The sequence below is a fragment of the Cnephaeus nilssonii genome (assembly GCF_951640355.1).
Source record: "Cnephaeus nilssonii genome assembly, chromosome: 7".
NCBI lineage: Eukaryota > Metazoa > Chordata > Mammalia > Chiroptera > Vespertilionidae > Cnephaeus > Cnephaeus nilssonii.
The window spans coordinates 78397297-78417303 of record NC_137078.1 but is presented as its reverse complement, the minus strand read 5'-3'; the positions used below and the strand labels follow the sequence as shown (position 1 = coordinate 78417303).

At 40.8% G+C, this 20007-nt stretch overlaps 1 protein-coding gene and 1 long non-coding RNA gene across 2 annotated transcripts in view; one reads left to right on the top strand and one right to left on the bottom strand.

The window, feature by feature from the left end:
* Window positions 1-2893: 2893 nt before the first annotated feature.
* Window positions 2894-19092, bottom strand: RRAGC (Ras related GTP binding C). The gene is made up of 7 exons (XM_079776984.1): window positions 18779-19092; window positions 17232-17435; window positions 16095-16294; window positions 12724-12838; window positions 11413-11555; window positions 8886-9034; window positions 2894-4380 (listed from the first exon to the last, which is right to left on the bottom strand). The coding sequence occupies exons 1-7, from the start codon at window positions 19013-19015 to the stop codon at window positions 4229-4231; spliced, it is 1200 nt and encodes a 399-aa protein (XP_079633110.1). The 5' UTR covers window positions 19016-19092; the 3' UTR covers window positions 2894-4228.
* A 131-nt stretch (window positions 19093-19223) lies between these two features.
* LOC307103074 overlaps window positions 19224-20007 on the top strand; it is a 50250-nt gene continuing 49466 nt past the window's right edge. Inside the window, exon 1 of the long non-coding RNA XR_013813781.1 lies at window positions 19224-19576. This is a non-coding gene — a long non-coding RNA (uncharacterized lncRNA). The remainder of the gene's footprint in view (window positions 19577-20007) is intronic.

Here is a 20007-nt window from a genome sequence, read left to right as displayed (position 1 = left end):
TATGACACGCACTGACTACCAGGGGGCAGACGCTCAACGCACAGACATGGAAACATGGAACAGACTGATGAATCTCAGAGGGAAAGGTGGAGGGGAGAGGGCAGGAAGAGATTAACCAAAGATCTTATATGCATACTAGGGTCCCTTGGCCTGGCATTCAGGGATCAGGCTGAAACTGGCAGTCCGACATCCCCTGAGGGGTCCCAGATTGCAAGAGGGTGCAGGCCAGGCGGAGGGACCCCACCAGTGCACGAATCCATGCACCAGGCCTCTAGTTTCAGTATACTTGCATGCTGCTTGAATAGACATTTCATAAAGGATCAAATAAATTTAGGAATATGGGATATAAACCAAGGTCAAATTCTCTATTACAGATCTTCTCAAATATTGTAGAACCTTTAATATTTGACTGTACATAGTAAATCTCCAAGAAGAGACTATAGAATGCTGTTTGCAAAATTTAACTGTCGAACTTTTCTGCAAAATATCCCATGAGCAAATCCTACTTGAGAAGCAAGATCAATGTCAGTTTACGGATGAAGGTTCTAGAATCAAACTGCATAGATTCCAATTTTAACTCCACCACTCACAAGTGAGCCTCTCTTGGACTGTTTCTCCATCTGGAAAATGGGAACATATACTTACCTCTCAAAGCATTATGAAGATTACATAAGGAAATACATATAAACCACCTAAATCATTGGTCCTTCCTTATGCTCTTTATGTTTCCCGGCTCTATGGGAGCAGTCCAGGGAAGATACTATTAACAGAAATACACTCTAGCTATGTGCAACTGCTTGCTGCTCACATTCCCTGTAAAGACTGTTCCTTTTGGGTGTCTCAGGAGGTGGAGGAACCAGGAGTGTGTAAAGTTCCTTTACTAGCTTAGATGGAGAATAATAATGGTATTCACTAATCTCTTTGGGATATAATTGGAAGAGCTTTCAGCATTAGCAAAACAAAACAAATAGAAAACCATAACAAAGTCCACAAATCACACACATTGCTTTCCCCAACTACAAACGTTTGTACTATCAGAATTTTGTCTTTAAAATCACTTGTTTCTGTGTATAAGCACAGAACTAAAAATGTAGAAGGTAAATTAGCAAAACTCACAAATATATTGGGGCATCATTATATGTCTGTATGTGTGTGTATACATATACACATATATATATATGTGCATATGTGTATGCATGTCAACATACATGAATGTGTGAGAGAGGTCGTGATGTGTGGGACAGCTGTAACACCTGGCTGCGAAATATTTTAAAGGTTTTATTTCACCATCTGTCCCTGCTCTCTCTGAGGTAGCCTGGCACACATAAACATCCCTCGGGTGCACATCGGGCAAATCCTTAATAGTTCAACATGATTCTTCCATTCCTCTTTTCCTGAGTTGTCCCCTTTCCTCATTGACTTTATTTTCTATTTCACCTTTTCTCCTTAATCACTCTCTGAATTTATAATTTTCCATAGTAGTGGGGAAGAAATATTTCTTGGGCATCTATGTGCCATGTTACACTCATCTAGAGACATTACCTCCACTTAACCAATGGGAGCTTAAGGCTAAATGGGCTGCCAGATCTGAAGCACAGGCCCCAGCTGGCCACCAACTAGGTCTATGACAAGGCTGGCCACCCTTGGTTTACTTATGACAGTGCACTTTAGACCTATTGCAGTGTCAACACTCTCAACAGTACCATGTCTGGAGTAATTCATATGGTCACACCATCCATAACCCTGGACAAGGCTATGTAATCCTCTGGACTTAGTTTCCATAATTTGAAAAAGAATATAGGACTTATGGTTGTTTTTCACTTTGTTTCTGTGACTTTTTTTTTTTTTTTAATTCTTAACTTGATATTTAGAGAAAGGGAGGAGAGAAACATCAATGTGAGGCAAAATAGAGACTGGTTGCCTCCTGCACGCTCCCATTGGGGATCCAGCCTGTAACCCAGGTATGACCGGGAATCAAACTAGCAACCATTTGGTGCACAGGATGGCCCAACCGAGCCATACCTGCCTGGGCTATTTCTGTGATTTCTATTTCAGAGTTTTAAAATTGAACTTCTAAGGTAGCCCAATTATGGAAGTAAAGATCATTTGACCTCCCTCCCTTTTAATAAGCTAATGTATACTCTTTACTCCAAACCATTTAGACCCAGCCTAACTATATGAGCATCTATATAAACATTGATTTAACTGACATATAAAAGTCAGTAATGAATATCTCAGGAACTGGAAGAAATGAATCACAAGCTGGAATCAGTACAAGTTTTTGTTGTTGTTGTTAACCCTCACCCAAGGATATGTTTTCCATTGATTTTTAGAAAGAGTGGAAGGGAGGGGGAGAGACAGAGAGAAACATTGATATGAGACACATCGATTGGCTGCCTCTGGCACACACCAACCAGGGCTGGGCATTGAGCCTGCAACTGAGGTACATGCCTCTTGACTGGAATCGAACCCAAGACCCTCCAGTCCGCAAACCGCTGCTCTAACCACTGAGGAAAACCAGCTAGGGCAGCGCACATTTGTTAGATGGTGTCCTGCTTAATTCATCTCCGTCATAGCTTGGATATAATACATCAATTATGCCAAGCCCTGGATATTCCCCATCATGAAATCTGTTGGTATGAAACACCACAACCAAAAAACCATTTTCACCTGAGCCTAGATCTCCTATCCTAAGTAGAAACAGCCCAGGAGAGATGTCTGGACACAAGATAGGAAATTCCTGCATCAAGATAGAACTTGAAGTCCTGAAACATAGGCATGTTAACCATGTGAGGCAGCAAAGGAAAGAAAATGGATGATAAAATGACAGAGTGGGACAACCCAATGTTCTATCACCCCACCCTCTCATACCTTAGGCAAATAAAAAAACTGATTTTGGTGTAAATACATTTATTGATACCCATTTTATATAGTTCAATGAAATAATCTATAAATATAAAAGCACTTTTCTGTTGGATATCACCATGGTCCATGTAAATACTCAGCAGTCAGTCATCTGCAGGAAGCACTCCAAGTCGCACTGTTAGGTTTACAGACCTGAATATACACATTTCATTCAACAGTGGCACGTATGTACTCAAGTGGTCCAGTGGCTTTGGAATAAATGACTACTGGGCATGTGAAGTAAAAATAATGTGTAAGTTTCAATCAACAAAAGGGTATCAACCAACAACAAAAAGAAAAAATTATGAATTAATATGCTAAGCGAAGGAAGTACCACAGGTGACACTTGGTGTCAGAATACTGAAGACGAAGAGTGTTAAACAACACATGTGCTCTCCAACGCCCAGGGGACCAGTGCCTTAAGGTCATTCATGGTCAACAAAACAGCAGTACTTAAGGAATCTAGACAGCATAGAATAAAAGGTATGTAGCTGCTGGTATCGAGTTTAAAGAAAAATGAGTTAAATATTTCAATGACATAATGAGTTCCTCCCCTAGAAGAAGGAGATTGTGGGGAAAACAATTTTTTTAAAAATTCCCTTTGTTACACTGATCATGATCATTTATCATATGTAGGAGAAAAGAACCCAGATCTGGTACCCCAAACACCGTTGCAAAAATTTTCTTCTGTTTTGAAATTTTTTCCTCAGTGCTTCCACTGCTGAACCTTGCCCTTGATCTGATGCAACATAAAGTTTTCTCATTTCTTCAGTAACAAATACAGGAATGTCCTTTGCTGCAGTCAGACCACAAGTCTTCTGAGTTAGCAGGCAAACGCATTTAAAAGGTCTTAGGTATGCAATGTCCAAAATTGAAATCTGAGAGGCAGTGTTAGAACTTAAGCAAGGCAGCATTTTTAGAGACTACTCAACTGAAAACCTAAGTGGAGCATATAAAAACTCAGTTCTATTATTTTCAACTGGTAAATGGTGGCAACATTCCATGGAAAGGATGGGTAAGCGGTGTTATCTCCAGGTCCGAAATATCCCAACCACTTAAAGTAGGACCCCAAAGAAGAGAAACACACACTTGACTTCTGTGGTCTCTAGAATTCTTGTCATTTTTGAAAAAGAAGAAATAGTAGATTCGGTTGCAGACCACTGGCTGAAGGGGTTTTCATCCAAATGAGAAACTCTACCCCTCGTCTCTAGTGGGACAGGCACCAGATTCCCACAAGTGGCAACTCCCATGTCCTGCAGCACGTGGCATCTGACCCTGGAGTGAAGAGTAAGCTGGCACAGAGCCCCGACCACTAGAATTCAGGCTAGATGGCATTTCGAGGCGTGCCATTGTGTGCCAATGCTTTCAGGCTGGGGACACTGGTCTGGTGACCACAGCCCCTGTGAGAAGTCACACCCACCTCAAAAACCTCATGAATAGCTTTTCGGAAACAATGGAAGTTGTAGTCTATTAAACCTGCAAGGAGAAAAAAGAAGATCAGTCCTCCTGAATGTCAACTGTGAAATTATCTACTAAGAAACATTTGGTGACAGAAAAAAAATATATATTTATTAAAAAACATACATCCAGCTGAGGAATTCGCTACACTGAAAATAAATAAAGCATATGCCCAAATTGTTAACACTGGTTACCTCTGGGGCCTGGGAGTAAACAGGTAAAAAAAATAAAAATAAAGGAGTTAGGAAGGTAAATTTACAATAAAATATAAAATGAAAATAAAATACTTTTTAATTACCGAACTTTTCCTTTTACACATCTTTGGGGCAGCTAATGAAGACTGAAGGAAACAGCTAGAATAATCGTTGGCAAACTGGTCAGAAGAGCCCTGGCGTTTGGGAGGTCCCAGAGACCCCCCAGCAGAGCCTCAGGCAGCCTGTACCCCACCTCAGGCAAGGCAGCTCCTTCTTCGTGTTTCATGAACTGGCTTACAAATAAGATTTTGATCAAACAGTTCTATTTTATGACAGAAATGGCTAGCTGCCCACTAAATATCCATTTTCCTTCTTTTACCTCAGAGCCAGAACCCCAATTTTATACAAGCACACTGATGCTCAGCTGAAACATTGCACTCCGCAGACCTCCCTGCAGTTATGTATGGCCACATGACCAATTCTGGCCACTGAGATAAGTGTAAGTGTGTGGGACTTCCGTGAAGTCTCCTTTAAAAAAGGAAGAGGCTATATTCTTTCCTCACCCCTGTTCCTCCTTAATGACTGGAATATGGATAAAATGGCCAGAGCTCCTGGAGCCATTCCAAACCATGAAGTGACCTTGAGAATAGAAGCCAGCGCTAAGAAGGCAGAGCAGAAAGAAAAGAAATGATGCCCTCAAGGACGCTGGGACAGAAAGATGACACACAACAAACAAATCAAAACAATCTGGTGTCAAAGTGACTACAAACGTGAACAAGTCCAAAGGAGGGAAAGCAAAGTGCAGGGCAAAAGCAGCCAATGAAACTTCAGAGATGAAGCAGCACTTTGGGGAAACCAGTAAGATTTCATTAGGCAGGAAAGAGGAGCAAAATTATAAGACAACAGCAGGAAACTGGCAATCAGAACACAGCACAGGTGAAAGATGGGGAAGAAACTAGTCTGACTGGAGAGAGGAGCAGAGAATTCTTGGTAGAAAGTACTGAGAATCAAGTCTAAATAAGTAGGTTAGAGCCAAATTAAGAAGGTCCTTCAGATGCAGAAAAAAAACTATAAAAGTTTTGATAAGTTCAACTACATTAAAATTTACTTCTATGCAAATGGTAAAATAAAATTAACAGTTGTGAAATTAACAGTTGTGAAATGTTGAACACTGGTCTTATATTTGATATTATGAAATCATTATTAATTTGTTTACATGTATTAACAGTAATACTGTTATGTTAGAAAAGAATACTACCTCTTAGAGATATCTGCTGAAATCTATACAAAGTGATTTGATGTCAGGTATCTGCTTCAAAATAATCTAGTAGAGAAAGAAGTAGAGAGATGAAATAAGATTGGCTTTAATTTTGATAATGTTGAATCTGGGTGACAGATTAAAAAGGGTTCATTACATGATTTTCTCTACTTTTTTTAATATGTTTGACAGTTTTCACAAAAAAAGAGTAAAAAAACATTTCATTGGGAAAAGGACATACAGAAAACAAGAGTGACCCTATGTTGATGATTACTGAAGCAGGGAGATGGATACATGAAGAGTCATTGTGCTGGTCTACTTTTGTGTATATATGAAAATTTCCATAACCAAGAGTTTTAAAAAAATTTAAACAGAATGGAGAAAAATAAAGAAATCCTAAGAAGTACAAAAAAGATCAGTACAAAAAAGCAAAGGAATGAGAAGAGGTAAATCACCAAAGAAGAAACCTGATCAGGCATAAAAAGGTAATTAATTGCTTGCCCTAACTAGTGAAAGAAGTAAAAATTAGAGCCAAATGAGATGTTATTTCACACCTACCAGACTGATAGTGACTAAACAGTCTAACAACATCAAGTATTACCAAGGACATAAAGTGACAAGAACTACCATACAATGCTAACAGGGGTAAAAATGGTAAAACCACTTTGGAGGGCAATGTCTTATAAAGATGATGTTCTGGCCCGGCCATCATGGCTCAGTGGTTGATTGATATAGGAAGTCACGGTTGGATTCCGTCAGTGCACATGCCTGGGTTGCAGGCTCAATCCCTGGTAGGGGGCCTGCAGGAGGCAGCCGATCAATGATATTTCTCTCTCATTATTGATGTTTCTTTCTATTCTTCTCCTTTCCTCTAAAATTAATAAAAATATTTTTTAAAAATGAGTGAACTCAATAGAGCTGTATGTTATCAATATGGATAAATCTCAAAAACAATTTTGCAGAAACTCTATTTACATTTTTACATCATTTATACTCTATACTGTTTATAGATAGATGTGAAGTAAACAAATAAATCATGCATGGGAAAAATAAAACACTACAAGTGCAAAGGAGGGGTTTTCAATTGAGAAGTAACACAGAAGACACAGAGGGCATACATGCATTTGTCATGTGTTACTTCTTAAGCTCAAAGAAATACAAACATTTTTATTTTATCTAAAAAGTTACACATATCTGAAATAATTCATTAATATTAACATTAATGAAAGAATAGTAATCATTTAATATTAATTAACATTAAAATCTATAGAGAAGAGCAGGGACTTGTTGCAGTGAATAATAGCTATTGTAGATCCATAAGTAATAACATAAGTAATTTTCTGAATTCTAGTCTTCCTCTGGAATAAAAGATGATACATACCAAGCCTTCTATATATGTCCAGAAGTGGGCAAAGGTAGGTTTATAGTTATTCATATAAAAATAATACAACTAATAAATAATAATACAAAAATATAATTCTCTCTCCCTATCCCTTCCTCTCTGAAGTCAATAAAAATATATTAAAAATAATAATACAAGAATACAACTCTTTCATGTACTCACAACTGTAAACCTACTTTTGCCCACCCCTGTATATGTTGAATGCATAATCTCAAGTACGAAGTTGCTGCAGCACCATAAGCCTAGAGGAATGAGGTCTTATGACAGTGGAAATAAAAAGATAACCGCCCTAGCCAGTTTGGCTCATTGGATAGCGCATCAGACTGTGGACTGAAGGGTCCCGGGTTTGATTCTTGTCAAGGGACTTGTCCAGGTTTTGGGTTTGAACCCCAGTGGCGGGGGGGGGGGGGGGGGAGGGAGGAGGGGGGCCTATCAATGATTCCCTCTCCTTTCCTCTCTGAAATCAATAAAAATATATTAAAATAATAATAATAAAATAAAAAGAAAATCCAAGAAACAGTGCCAAGAAACAAATGATAAGAAATGGTGAAAATTCAATGTAAGCCACACAGGAAAAGACTGGAAAAAAAGAGAACAATGAATGCCCTCTTATCTGCAAGAGCCCCTTCAGCAATACCACCACACAAGATAGCTAAGCTTGGACACCAAAAAAAAAGTCAAAACTAATAACAGAAGTAGGGTGCCAGGAAGGCCATGAAACAAAGGGGAAAGTGTTCAACAGTTTTTGACACCTGGGTAAGACAATAATCAAATATTTAAATGTAGGTGTCTTACTAATAGCAGCTCCAAACATGGGAGAGGGACGTGGGCCCATATCAGAGCTGCAGATGTGAATTTTCCAACCAACCACATAGAGAAGATTAATGAAGCCATGGCTTGGATGAGCTGACCTGGAGAATAAAAGAAGTAAGCAGAAAGACTTGACTCTGAGGAACAACTCAGAACCAAGAAAAAGAAAAACAGAGGAAACAGGAGAGGTCCTCAGAGAAACAAATACATAAAACAACCCATAGGGTTCAGCTTTAGGAAAGCAGAGAGAAGAAAGCTTCAAGGTTGGAGAGGCTTCAGAAGGCCGAAGAAGCTGCAGATGAGAAAAGGCCACTGGCAGCAAGGAGGTAACCTGGTACCTGGCTCAGGAAGAAGCCAAACGGCAGGCAGTTGGGTAATGAAAAGATCTGAAGTAAGAGACTGGAATAAAAATCTTGATTTAATATAGAAGATCAAACGAAGGAAGGATTAAGTCTGACTATATATGGAAGGGAAGGGAGAAAAGTAGTCTGAGCTTTTAATCATCTAACACAGTGATTTTCAACCTTTTTCATCTCATGGCACACATAAACTAGTTATTAAAATTCTGCAGCACACCAAAAAATACATTTTTCCCCTATCTGAAAAAATATATAGGTAAAATTTTGATTCATTCACACAAGACAGCTACCGTTGGCGGTTGTCATTTTTTTATTTGACAATCTAAGGGAAAGAGGTCAGTGCCCTAAGTAGTCAGTACTGCATGTTTTAAAAATCCTTGCGGCACACCTGTTAAAAATCACAGGTCTAACACTGCAGTATTATTTTCTCATTTTCAAGAACCTAAGAAATTATAACAAGAGAACTTAACATAAAAACAGCATTTTTAAAATGTCATTACCTTTTCGTTCAAAACTTTCTTCCCTAAGAATGCAAACCAGTGCCAAAAATTTAGTCACTTCCTTTAAATAAAGGACAGTTGTATTATTCAGCTTGATAATGGCCATAGATTCTTTGTCATAAGCACTTCCACTGCCATCTTCCTTTAACCTATTTTAAAAGAAAGTATTGTTCATTACAGGGTTCCCAACGAAGTATTTTGTCACATTTCATCTGCACAATGACATGTCTTTCCACCCAGTTTCCCAAATGTGTTTTGAGAAAGAATACTGGCTTAAATATATTGCACAGAAGTTCTCGTTTAGGTGTATTGGGTTCCCAGACCTTGATGCAGCATCCCATGCGTTCACACCTTCATCTTGTTTACCTAATGCATGGAATACAGCAGTTTAGGTGAATTTTCCCTCATGCTAATCTGTACTGACACAGTCTGCAAATAAAGGACCAAAATACGAAAACTGCCACTAGTGAAAAAAGAGTAAGGAAAAAAAACTAAAATAGTCTATCAAAGATACTGTGGAATCCGGATGCCTATAAAGTGAGTCTTACAGGTTCTGAAAGCTTTCATTTACTAAACTAGAATTGACATTCTAGAATTGTTATATGAAGTCCCCCTTCAAAAAATGTAAATAGTCAAGAAAGAAAATTAAACTATAAAAAAGCATGCATAGAATGTGTTAATAATAATGAGATTAAAATTTGGTTTATAAAGTTTAGATTTGTTTTAAAGAAAAAACAAATGTTCTATTTTTTATTTTTTTTTTTTTTTTACTGATTTTTAGAAAGGAAGAGAGAGGGAAAGAGGGAAAGAGGGAAAGAGAAACATCGATGTGATAGCAAAACATCAATCTGCTGTCTCCTGCATGCCCCATACCAGGGAATAAGTCCACAGCCGGGCATGTGCCCTGACCAAGAATCAAACTGGCAACCTTTTGGTGCACGGGACAATACCCAACCAACTGAGGCACATCAGCCAGGGCTATTCATCAATTTTTTAAAATTAGAAATGGAAACATGAAACTTTACTGAATAATATAAACAGACATCTCATTTCATTATGGAAAGAATCAAAACAAAGGAGAGCATGTAATCACAAAAGTGAAAAATAGAAATGGAAGACAAGAAGAGACAAGCACAGGTGAGACAAATGCATTTTCCTACTCAGAGGCATTTGGAGAAAGACACTAACAAATTAGGCAGAAAGACCAAGGTCAAGGGTAGGAACAGAGAAATGAAAGAGGAGTTTGGATGGAGCAGAGATCAAGATACAGAGCACAGGTATCAGAAAGCAAAGGCAATGTTATAGCATCAGAAAGTGTGTTGGGAGTGCTGGTGTTAACATATTAGGGCAGCGATTTTCAAACTTTTTCATTTCATGTCACACAGAAACTAATTACTAAAATTCTGCAGTACACCAAAAAATGTATTATATTTTTTGACGATCTGACAATAAAAAAAAAAAGGTATAATTCTGATTCATTCACACCGGATGGCTGTTGTTGTGCTGGCTGTTATCGTGGGTTTTTTTTTCACTTGACAATCGGAGGGAAAAGAGGTGAGTGCCCCTGACTAAACCATCAGGTATTACACATTCTAAAATTTTTGCAGCCTGGCCAGCGTAGCTCAATGGCTGAGGGTCGACCTATGAACCAGGAGATCACAGTTCGATTTCCGGTCAGAGCACATGCCTAGGTTGCAGGCTTGATCCCCAGTAGGGGCCATACAGTAGGCAGCTGATCAATGATTCTCTCATCATTGATGTTTCTATCTCTTTCTCCCTCTCCATTCCTCTCTGAAATCAATAAAAATATATTTTTTTAAATAAAATAAAAATTCTTGCAGCCATCAGTGTGCCTGCCACAGCACACCTGGTGAAAATCACTGTATTAGGGAATCAGGGCTATCAGAGGCAACAGAGGTTTTTGGCTTTTAAAATACCAGTAATTCACCAGTTTTCACTCATCCCTCTGGAATAATGTACAAAATCACACCTTTACTGGCTTTTATACATTTCTATATAGTTTGGTGAATTTCCATAAAGGAAGAGTTTGTAATTTAGAGATTTACTTTTACAGAAACTCAGATATATAGGTCAAATTTTTATATGTATAAATCCTTCTGACATTCAAAATTCCAACTTCCTTAAGGATCCCTCATTCCACAAAGCCTAAGGTTAAATTAGGAACAGTACTCACTCTGTTACTCAAAATGTTTTAAATAAATTAATCTAGTTTTTTTCATCTAGCTAAGTTCCCTAAATGAGAAGACGCAGTGCAAAACCCCTCAAATAATGGCAGGAGGAAGTCTGGCCCTAGCCACACTTTTTCAACCATTCTTGTTCATCCTCTCTGAAGAAGTAAAATCCAGCAGCCCACATACTGAGAAATCACGCTCCAAGTTGCAGCACTATAGTCAGAACGAGTCCACTTCAGACAATACTTGCTGGAGGCCTCACAAATTAATCCCCCTGACAAATCTAACTAGTAGTTTTCCACCGGAGATCTTACAGAAATATGTACATAACTTACCCATATATACAAGACACATCAATTACAACATCAATCATGTCACAGCAAAGTTCATAAGATTGCATATCCACAGGAGAACTGTCTGTTGCAATGTAGATTTTGCTGACAACATCAAAGAGAAAAGCTTTTTCAATACCTGAATTCTTGGAAAAACAAAATGGAGGGAGTGTTCAGTTTTTTTTAAGAATTACAATTTGCAACTTATCAAAGATCTTGAATTATTGATGAACTCCAAGGACATTTTTAATGACACAACTCAATTCCAAAATAACCAAATAGTACTAGGGAAAGTGGCACTTCTGTTATCCAAGAATAAAAGTGAACTTATTTCTCTGCTGACTTACTGACCTCATCGCATCAGTCAGTCAAGTTTGTTTCTTCTCTCTCCTTTTCACTTGAATGAATTATTTTCTAAGACATCATAAATAAAATTAACAAAACAAAGAAATCCTCCAAAAATCAAGCCATGCTACATTTTCAATAATCCTTTCTTGTTACAATAATCAGTCTCTGATCTGAACGACCCTGCCACCAGAAAGGCTGTACATGACCATTAGCATTTAGCAAAACATAAAATATTAGTTATATCAGATGTCAACATCTAACATAACCCAAAAGCCCAAAAGAACTCGAGATCACTACACACTGAGCCCTTCAAAGTAATGTTTAGAAAATATAACGAAAAATACTAAGTTTATTAGAGGGATATCCTTTTTTTTTTATTTACTAAATTGATTGGGGTGACATTGAGGGTGACATTAGTCAACATGAACATATAGGTTACAGGAGTGGATGTCTATGTTACAAGATCTGTATATTGCACCATGTGCCCACCACCCAAAGTCAAATTTTCTCCTGTCACCTCATATTAAGACCTCCTTCTATCTCCACCCCCTTTAAGCTGGATCCTCAAAATACATGAATGTAAAATGATACTAAGGTTAGCAAGAAAACGAAAAGATCAATTTTTCAATGCGACCTCCATTAATGCAGAGAAATAAACTAAGCCAAATTCCCAAAACCCAGTCTTTTCCAGTTACTTGTTTCAGGAAACAGACATCATGAAGATATTTTTTAATTTAAAAAGCATGAGGAAATTTTTCATCAATTCATTTTAAGATAAAAAGGGTAAGTTCTAAGGAAAGAATTCAGAAAATAACTCAAGCCATTTTTAATGTTTTTATTTGTTATCTATTAAGTGCGTCGTTAGTCTTTCAACTCGATTCAAGCCATTTTTTGGAGAATTTAATAATACAAATATGTTCAATGAAAATGAAATCAAAACTATAGTGAATTAAATAGCTCACTTACTGATATAAAAATATTTAATAGGTTTTCCAAGGTCGGCAGTTGTGGAATGAGTTTCTGTACCACCTTACTAAAGGCTTCAAATATTGAATGGTCATAGATACTAGTCAAATAAAAGCTGAAAAACAATACAGTTTGATTAATTTGAAAAATCTCAAGTTTGGTAACAATGATCATAATACACAAAATTTTAAGTTACTTAACATTTTATTTCAGTAAATTCAAATAAAAGCTTTTTATCTTGTCCACCATTCCCATAGTTCAAGATGACAAATGCAGTGTCCCCACCTGCATCCATCCCCTTTATTGCATTTATACAAAAGGCATTTGAGGTACTACCCAGGAAAGTATTTTAAGATGCAGAAACTTGAATATTCACCTAAGCCCTTGCAATTTGATCCAAAAAGCTTAGTTTCTTAAGCTCATAATTGACAAAAGTCAAGAGAAAGCTTAGAGGAGATAGGTGACATTTAGCAAATCCTATATAATAAAAGCCTAGGTGGCGTCACAAGACGTCATCACAAGATGGCCGCCACAAGATGGTCACCACAAGATGCCAGCAGGGGAGGTCAGTTGAGGACGATCAGGCCAGCAGGGGAGGGCAGTTGGGAGCAAACAGGCCAGTAGGGGAGGACAGTTGTGGGCCATCAGGCCGGCAGGGGAGGGCAGTTGGGGGCAACCAGGTCAGCAGGGGAGGGCAGTTAGGTGCGACCAGGCCGGCTGGGGAGGGCAGTTGGGGGCGAGATTAGACCAGCAGGGGAGGGAAGTTGGGGGCAACCAGGCCTGCTGAGGAGGGTAGTTGGGGGTGAGATCAGGTCAGCAGGGGAGGGCAGTTGGGGGCCATCAGGCCAGCAGGGGAGGGCAGTTGGGGGGGGGGGGGGTCGGGCCGGCAGGGGAGCAGTTAGGCATCAATCAGGCCGGCAGGGGAGCAGTTAGGGGGCAATCAGGCAGGCAGGCAGGCGAGCGGTTAGGAGCCAGCAGTCCCAGATGGTGAGGGATGTTCTGTGGGACTGGGCCTAAACCGGCAGTTGGACATCCCCCAAGGGGTCCCAGATTGGAGAGGGTGCAGGCCGGGCTGAGGGACACCGCCACGGGCATAAATTTCATGCACCAGGCCTCTAGTAAGTATATAATTCAGGACTCTACCAAAATGTCACCTCCTCAGAAAGTTCTTTCCTAATCCCCCTACCTAAAATAGTACCTCTGTACCACTGCTTTCCCTAATTTTTCTTCAAAGCACTGACAAGAACTTAAAATTGAAGTACTTTTGAGCTGTCTCATTCATCAGAATGTAAGCTCCATGAGGATAAAGAGATTTTGTCAGCTGCAAACCCACTGCCCTAAACAGTGCTCATGGATATCTGAATAAATAAATGGATACAACTGATGCTTAGAATGTATGTAAGTAACATATTAGGAAGGATGGCAGCTGGGGCCTCAGAGAGAATGGAAGCCTAAAAGGATGTGCGGTGGAGAAGTAACATCTATAAATTTAGTGAAACACGTATTTGAGAGTGAGAGATGCCTTTAACAATTTAAACAGTGTGGACAATCCTACCTGCTTTTTCACTCAGTGAGTATAATCTTCATTATAGAGTTGTATCCATGACACATTTATAAGTACATACTGCAAAGCCAGAAACACAGAACTGCGTGTATCATACTTTACAAGTAATTTAAAGATACTTTCAAGGAGCTGACCTAAGAGCTTAACAAGATGGGGCTCTACTCTTGACGTGAGAGCAATGGAATAGGTGAGGCCAAGATGACCCCCGCAAAGGCACTGAAGACACAGGAATATTTTAGTGTTTCCTTTAGTCAAAAAGATTAGCAATGTGAGAAGGTCCTGCAGGGGCAGTGAGGCTTGGAGGTGGACAGGGACAGGGAGAACAGGGCATTTTAGGACGCCAAGTTTCTGGAAACCAGAAATCAAATGGTGCCTCATCCACAGGCCTACAAGTAATTATTAAAAGCTTGATGCAGAATTGTGGGGTTAACAAGGCCTAGAGCCCTATAAAGCACTGGGGAAAGGGATAGTATGTACCACTGGGATGGGATGCTCTGTAAAGGGACACAGCCATGGTGTAGAGCAGTGGTCGGCAAACTCATTAGTCAACAGAGCCAAATATCAACAGTACAACGATTGATATTTCTTTGAGAGCCAAAAACCGACTTCTGCGCATGGGCCACGAAGTTTCAATCGCACTGTACGTGCGCGCCCGCATGTGGTATTTTGTGGAAGAGCCACACTCAAGGGGCCAAAGAGCCGCATGTGGCTCGCGAGCCGCAGTTAGCCAACCACTGGTGTAGAAGATTAGGATTCCTATGGGCATTGGGGAACACAAAACAATCATGGCTTAAAATCCACTATTAATAGTGGATTCCCAAAAAATGATTGGGGAGACTGTCACTTTCTCTTACAAATATTGTTGATTTTTTAAATACATAAATTACTTATAAATATTTAAAATTTTTAATCTAGGTAAACTAGAGCTCAATGAGACTTTTCTATAAGATTTCCTAGAAGAAGAACTGAAAGACCCTGGAGTCTGAGGCCCTAGTGAGTATTTCAGGACGGGGGTGGCTTGAGCCCATAAGGAAGTCACTGTAACAGACCAAGGATAAGGAAATAGCGACACTTGAATCTCTCCCCTGCTTCCCGTTTAAGCTGCTTATAACAGCAGCTGTTTATATCATCGAGAGGACATTTTCTTGGGAACCTTTTATTACTCATTTCTACCTATAGCACAAAAAATGTTAATAATTTCTTAATGGTCTTTAATTAAGAATCAGCAGTTCTTCAAACTTAATTACAGCCCTAAGCAGATTTATAGGATTAACCCACCTAATCCAAACTTTAGTTTCATAAAAGCATACAGTGTTTTAAAAAATATGAACAAGATACATTAGAGTCCACACTTGAATGTATAAAAGGCTCTTCTACTAAGAAAAATACTGTAAAAACTCAAGCTACAGAGATCTACAGCAAATGTGACAGAAAGTCCTTGAACTGAGGTAAGAAGAAAAAAAAAAAAAAGAGATGAAACCAAGAGAAGGGAGTCCCAAAACAGTTTTATGCCATGAGGAAAAAGCCTGACTCCAGTCTCTTGGGATGAATCTGTAAAAGAAAAGACTTCACATGACTTCAACCTCCAGGAAAATGCAAAAAAAAAAAAGAAAAAAGAGGGAAAGTAACTTCTCAATAACATCAGGTTCCCAAAACTGCTTGAATTCAACAAAGAAAAGATCAAAAACATTATAGAATTGGGGAGGATATACTGGTAACAGAAAGCTTTGCGTTTGTAATGACAGAGATGGGAATACACTGACACATTTTTCAGGACTCCCATATCAAACACACATGTTGTTGTTACCTAAGGTGGAGCTTTTCTAGCCCAGCATCTGCAAGGTCATCATTGGCCCTTTGATGAATGTCCCTCTGTGTTTCTATTTTGTGATCATCAGACAGACCATCAACTTTGTGAATAAAAACCTCAAAATTCATGTCTGGGTTAACTTTGTAGGCTTTAGAAACAGTAATGTGAAGTCTTGTTAAAGCCTCCATGTAGTCATCCTGTAAGTCAGAAAAAAATAGTTTTTTTAAAAGAAATCTTATAAAAGTCAAGTAATGAGTTAAGAAAGCCTCAAAACACCTCTTTCCCCAACCACAGAAAATATATTATCCTAACTATTCATACTCAAAACTTTACCACTCAATAGATCTTTAATCTAAGATTAAAAAATTCAATTACCAAATAAATGTTGTCATTTTTGATACTGATAATATAAGGAAATAAAAAAGGAAATGGACATTTCTTCTCAATAGACTTTTTTAAAGTAATCCCAGCTCTGCCAATTATTAGATGTCTGACTTTAAGCAGGTTGCTTAAAGACCGTGGTCTCAGTTTACTCATCCATAAAACTGGAACTACAGCACATTCCTCAGAGTATGTAAACGATAGATCAGGTCTGCGAAAGCACCCATTCCAGAGACTGTCACTCAGAAAGCACTCCTAACTAATGCACTCCTATAAAAAGCAAGCTTCTTAAGGGGAGACATGTCCCATTTTCTGAGGGCCCACCACTGCTAGCCCCTTAATAAATGCTTGTTATGCTAAACTCAATTTGGACAATTAAGGAAACTACTCACTTTAATATTTACTCAGTTCCCATATTCTTACATTATGGGCACTGATGAGATCTTTTCAGTGAGTGACATCATTATTGCAGTAATTAATGAAGTACAGCAATATCTACTATTAACAAATAAAAGTGAAAAACTGTTCATGAACCAGAACTCAAGGATATAAACCACATCTCCTAATCATCTGCTATTCTGGACTATGCTTGCTCCCAAAGCACCTTCACAGTTGCATCTCTTATACTGCTAGGGAATCTACTGGCAAAAAAATAAGCAGCAAGAAGCACATGACAAAGAAGATAAACAACTCTGCCTTGTTTCTGCATCTTTTGCCACCAGAGAAAAGAAATAAACAATTATTCCCTACTACCTGTGCATCAATGACATATATCAATGCTCCTGTTCCCCTGAAGATCATCTCGTAGTCAAAAGTTGGGTCAAAAAAGTCCATTTGCCCAGGAAAATCCCATATTTGGAAATTCACAAAGGAACTATTAGAAATGTCATCTTTATAAATCTTGTTGGTACTTTCCAAAAAGAGGGTTTCGTTGGGTGACATTTTATGAAACACCACCTGTTAAAAGAAAGACAATTTTGTGACTATTCAACTTTGTATCAAAAGTTAAAAAATCTACCCTGAATTAACATAATTTAAAGAACCTGACCCCCAATTACTAGAATGCCTACATTAGGCTCTAAGATAGTCAGAAATGGAAAATGACAGAACCCTGCCCTCACTGAGTTTGCAGTCTTGTGGGAGAAATAAAACAAAGACAGTAATTATACCAAGTAGAAAGTGATATATGGGGGATACCGGAGTAATAGACAGGGAAAACCCATGAGAAAAGAAATGGTAAAGACAATTGTTAAGAATCACAATAATCGCAATCCATACAACTCTAACACAAAACTAATCTGCCTTTCACTGTTACTTTCTAAAAGAGAAAAATGGACAGTCACTCCCAAGATTTAGTCAGTAATACGTATTAACACGAAAAGGATTAAGATTAGTTTGCTAAATACCTACCATAAATGCACCCTGATTTTGCTGTAGAGGTGAAAAGCAAGCAATCCAGTAAATTGGGAAGATGACTACTTTTCAAAAACAAATGTCTGCAAATTATCACAGAAAGGTTTATTTTGGATAGACCTTTGCAACCGAGTGGAAAGGGCAAAAGAGCAGGTACCTGGCCTTTTATGACCAGGTCACCGCGCCTCTCTGGACTTCCCTTAGGAAAAAGTGCACAGCCCTCCCTTCGTCCTGACAGATCCTAAGTGGAAGCAAATGCACTGACAAAGGCCTGCAAATATTCTTAACCACGCAGTCAGGGGTAATCCCACCCGCAATTATACTCGCCAAGCCACAGGTACTAAATAAAATAAGTGGAATAATAGCCCCCAAAGTTACAGTCAGATAGCCTTCGTATTAGTAACAAGAGCAAAACAATGGCCGTGACTCAATCGCAACTCTTTCTGACGCCGCTCCCTGGGGCTCACCTGGGAAGCCCTGCAAACTCAGGTCACCTGGAGTGAGTGGAACACACAAAAACGGGGAGGGGAGGGGAGGGGGGGGAGTCCGTGAAGTTCTCCAAGTGGAACTGGGGAGGAGGTCAGTTTCGTGACAGGCACAGGGGCCGGGTCCCAGGAGGCGGAGGTCCCCGGCGGTGCCACGGGCACCTGCCTCCCGCCAGCCAGTTTCGCCGGCGGGACCCACTCGGCCTCAGCAGCCTTGGGCGTGGACTCACAGGCCGGGGTCCGCGCGCGGGCCGCGCCCGGGTCTCTGCTCCTCGGAGGAAATGTGCGGTGGGACAGCCCTGCGGCCAGCCCGGCCGCCGCCCTCTTCGGGGGGCCTCTCCCGCGCGGCGGCCACCCGCGTCCCCGGGGAGGGGCGCAGGGACGCGGCGCGGCCCCACTCACCTTCTGGATGGAGGACTTGCCGCTGCGCCGGAGCCCCATGAGCAGAATCCTCGGCTTGGAGCTGTCAGCGCCCCCCGGGCCACAGCCTCCGCCAGCCCCCGCCCCAACCCCGCCGCCCGCAACTGCCGCCTCCTCTTCCTCCTCCTCCACGCCGTAGCCGAAGTCCTTCGGGAACGAATCCGCCGCGCCGTAACTGCCGGCAAGGGGCGTCTCTTCCGCCCCGTACTGCAGGGACATGGTGCTAGGCCGCCGACACCCGCGCCCTGACAGGCCAGGCCAGGCCAGGCCAAGCCAGGCCGCCGCCTCCCCAGTACCCCGCCGCCGCCGCCGCCCCCGGCAGCCGCCACCGCCGTGCGGCCCGCCCCCCCCCTCCCGGCCCTCATTGGCTCCGCTCCGAGGCCAGCCGCTCATTGGCTGCACACGCTGCCATTCGGGAGCAGCAGGGTAGGTGGTGCCCGTCACGTGCCCGGAATCACCTGACTCGGAACCGAGGCGGGGGGAGGAGGAGTCACGAGGAGGGTGGCCCCGCCGGCCGAGCCTTCTGCTCTCCGCCCCAGCCCGCACCTCGTCCTGCCCAGCCACGCACATTGTTTCTCACCGCTCTCCTGCTTCCTCGGAGCTCCGGAGGCCGTCCCAACGAGAGATGCTCTTTGGGCATTTGGAAGGATTGATTGTCCCTCCGGAACAATTGCACTCGCCCAATCCAACATGTATTGATGTCTGCGAAGTCCTGGGACACAAAACTGGAACCGACCCTGACCCTGCCTGCTTCCCTCCAGTTGTTCGAAGATTTATAGCGTAAGTAGTCTCGGTACGAGATACGAGTGGGAAGGTCAAAGATACAGACGATACTGCTCGGGAGTTGAGAGGGTGAGAAAGTCGACAAGAAGCTGTTGTCTGAGCTGGTCGTTGGATGGATTGGTTGGGAAATGCAAAGGTATGGAGGAGGAGCCATTCAGTTTGAGGGCAAACCTCAAACAAGGCAGTCCTGAGAGTGTATTCTAGTATAGTTCATTCTAGCAGGGAGAACATCTTTCTTCAGCGAATCACTGACAGAGGATACTGCTGCCACTTCAAACTCAACATGACTCAATTTCCCCTCCTTCCCACCTAGTCAAAATCTACTCCAGGAATTCCATCCCCCTAGAGAACATTGCATCCCCCACAGAGACCAAAGGAATACACAATGAAAGCAGATCAAGGTAAATGCTATCACCAAACGTTTCGAG

Coding starts and splice junctions, on each gene's coding strand:
- RRAGC (XM_079776984.1), bottom strand. CDS start 19,015: ATGTCCCTGCAGTACGGGGCGGAAGAGACGCCCCTTGCCGGCAGTTAC. Junction 17,436..18,778: donor GCAAGTCCTCCATCCAGAAG/GTGAGTGGGGCC, acceptor TTCTTTTAACAG/GTGGTGTTTCATAAAATGTC. Junction 9,035..11,412: donor GATGTGTCTTGTATATATGG/GTAAGTTATGTA, acceptor CTTTTAAAATAG/GTTAAAGGAAGATGGCAGTG.